This window comes from Egretta garzetta, unplaced genomic scaffold, assembly GCF_000687185.1.
Source record: "Egretta garzetta isolate BGI_Z169 unplaced genomic scaffold, ASM68718v1 scaffold1080, whole genome shotgun sequence".
Lineage (NCBI taxonomy): Eukaryota > Metazoa > Chordata > Aves > Pelecaniformes > Ardeidae > Egretta > Egretta garzetta.
The window spans coordinates 44,242-46,604 of record NW_009258399.1 but is presented as its reverse complement, the minus strand read 5'-3'; the positions used below and the strand labels follow the sequence as shown (position 1 = coordinate 46,604).

At 63.5% G+C, this 2,363-nt stretch overlaps 1 protein-coding gene across 1 annotated transcript in view; it reads left to right on the top strand.

Moving 5' to 3' along the window:
- Positions 1-1,284: 1,284 nt before the first annotated feature.
- LOC104129736 (transcription factor CP2) overlaps positions 1,285-2,363 on the top strand; it is a 36,839-nt gene continuing 35,760 nt past the window's right edge. The window contains 2 exon segments of the mRNA XM_035898275.1: positions 1,285-1,338; positions 2,145-2,323. Coding sequence (XP_035754168.1) covers positions 1,285-1,338; positions 2,145-2,323 — 233 coding nt within the window.

Here is a 2,363-nt window from a genome sequence, read left to right as displayed (position 1 = left end):
CCGCGGACGGAGGTGGGTGGTGCCGAGGGCTGGGCTGGCTGGTCCATGTGATGCCAGCATCCTTGTGGGGCAGAGACAGGATCAGGCCCAGCACAGAGGTGGTTGGTGCCAAGGGCTGGGCTGGGCTGGTCCGTACAATGCCAGCATCCTTGTGGGGCAGAGGCAGGATCAGGCCCAGGACAGAGGTGGTTGGTGCCGAGGGCTGGGCTGGCTGGTCCGTGTGATGCCAGCATCCTCATGGGGCAGAAGCAGGATCAGGCCCAGCACAGAGGTGGTCGGATCCCAGGCTGGAGGTGAGCAGACCCTGCCCAGTGTTTTGGGACAGCTTGGGCAGGGAGAGCTGGGGTCTGGCTGCACCCACCGGCACCGGCGTGCCCCCAGGCTCCCGAGCAGTTACACAAACAAGGACACCTTCGCCCATGCATCGAGTGGGTTTGAATGTCATCCAGGCTGGCTGGTTAAACGCATCCCCAAGACGTTCCTAATAAAAAATTCATAAGCCTCTTATAAAGGCAATTACGCTTCTGCACGGCAGCGAGGGGACGATACGTGACCAAAGGAGTTAATGAAGGGCGTTGGAAGAGGAAGAGTTGCCTTCCAACAGGTGGGCCCGGCCCCTTCCCCTCCGTGAACGACCCTGGTTCGCCAACTTCCTGAAGTATCCCCATCCATTTGGGTGCCCTCAGGAAAGAGCAGGTTGACTTTCCTTCTCCTGGCCAGTGTCAGAGGCTCGGGCGAGCTGGAAGCATCGTGCAGAGATTTCGGGGACCTGCTCTGGGCTTCAAGGAGGGAGCACGGGCGGTTTTTTAGGGGGTTCGAAGCAGGCGGTAGGAATTGCACCCTCATCTCCCAAAGAGGGGGGAGAGGCTTGGCCCTTGGAATAACCCTTCGCTTGCTCTGCCGCTTGTGTGTTTGGTGCCCACCCAATAAATTATGCCGCCCCCACGTCCGTGAGCTCTTTGCCCAGAGGATGGGAGGTGGTGGGAGGTACCCAGGACACCAAAGCCCCCCCCTGGGGAGGAGCTTGCGTCCCCACAGTGAGGGGCAGGGGGGGCCTTAGCAAGCTCTGCACTGCCCCGAATCGCAGCCGGGGCCAGCATGGAGTGGGAGAGGTGGGTGGTAGAGCCAGAGAGGTGGTGGGAGAGGCCAGGTTTGCTCTGCACCCCGGGTCAAGCCAGCGTGTGACCCCCCGAGCCACTCGCTGGGTTGGTGACGGGCCCTCCCGTGTCCCCCGCTTGCAGCATGTGGAAGGTCTGAGCCCGCTCCCACCTTTGCCGGGACACCATGGACACGGAAGCCGTGCAACCCCAGGAGGCTTCGCTGACGGTCAACGAGCAGGTATGGGCATCGCCGGCTCCATCCCCGCTGCGCCCCGCAACCGGGAGGGCCAAGGGGTGGGGAGTTGGGGTTCAGCAACGGCCTGAGCCCTACTTTGTGGGGTGAAAAACCACCTTGTGCCTGCCCCACGCCCCCCACCAGCCTGTTTGCCCCCTCGCTTGGGCACGCAGAGATTCAGCTCCATCTTTTGGAGCTTGGCTGCCTCATCCCGGCGTTTTTTTAATGACGAAGAGGAGGTACGAGGTCCTCGTCCTGGCAGCCTGGCGAAGCTGCGGGTGCTGTTGGCCAGAGGTCTTTGCTCTGGGGTTCGGCTGCCACCGCTGCCGGAGAGCTGGAGGAGGAGCCAGCCTCTCTGCTTGTCAGTCCCCGGGTGTCCCCAAGTAAATGTCACGCAGGGGAAAGTGTATCGTGGCTCAGAGGGCTTGCCCAACCCTGGGTCAGAGCCGCTGGGGGGTCTGCTTGCTCCAGCGCTGCAGATACGGCGCTGCCAGGGGGGCTGCGGCCGCCGACGGCCGGGGTTTACCTCCTGAAGATGCCATCCAGCAACGCACGCAGAGCTGGGCTTATCAGAGCCCAGAAGCTGCTGATTAACTAAAGCAGCAAGGTGCTGGTGGGGCTGCGACCCCCCCATCCATCCATCCCTCCTTGAGGGGATGGGGTGGGCTCTGCTTGGTTTTTGAGGTCACCCTAAGACGTGTCCAGCGGGGCAAGGGGACCTGCTTTGCTCCATGGGGTGGGTGGCCCAGGGGACACCACTGTGGGGTCGGCTGCCCGGAGCTGATGGGCGTTTTGGGGCACGTTTGCAGGTTATTGTCATGTCCAGCCACGAAACCATCCGAGTGCTGGAGGTCGGCGTGGATGCCCCGCTCCCGGCTGAGGAGGACCGGAAAGCCTTGGAGATGCCACCAGGGGAGGTCGCACGGGGCTCCCCGGGAGAGCCCGGCCACCCGGGCAGAGAGGACGTCCCAGCCAGCACCCAGGGCTCGTGCGGCGGGGGGGGGGCCGGGGAGAAGCGTTCCTTCCCC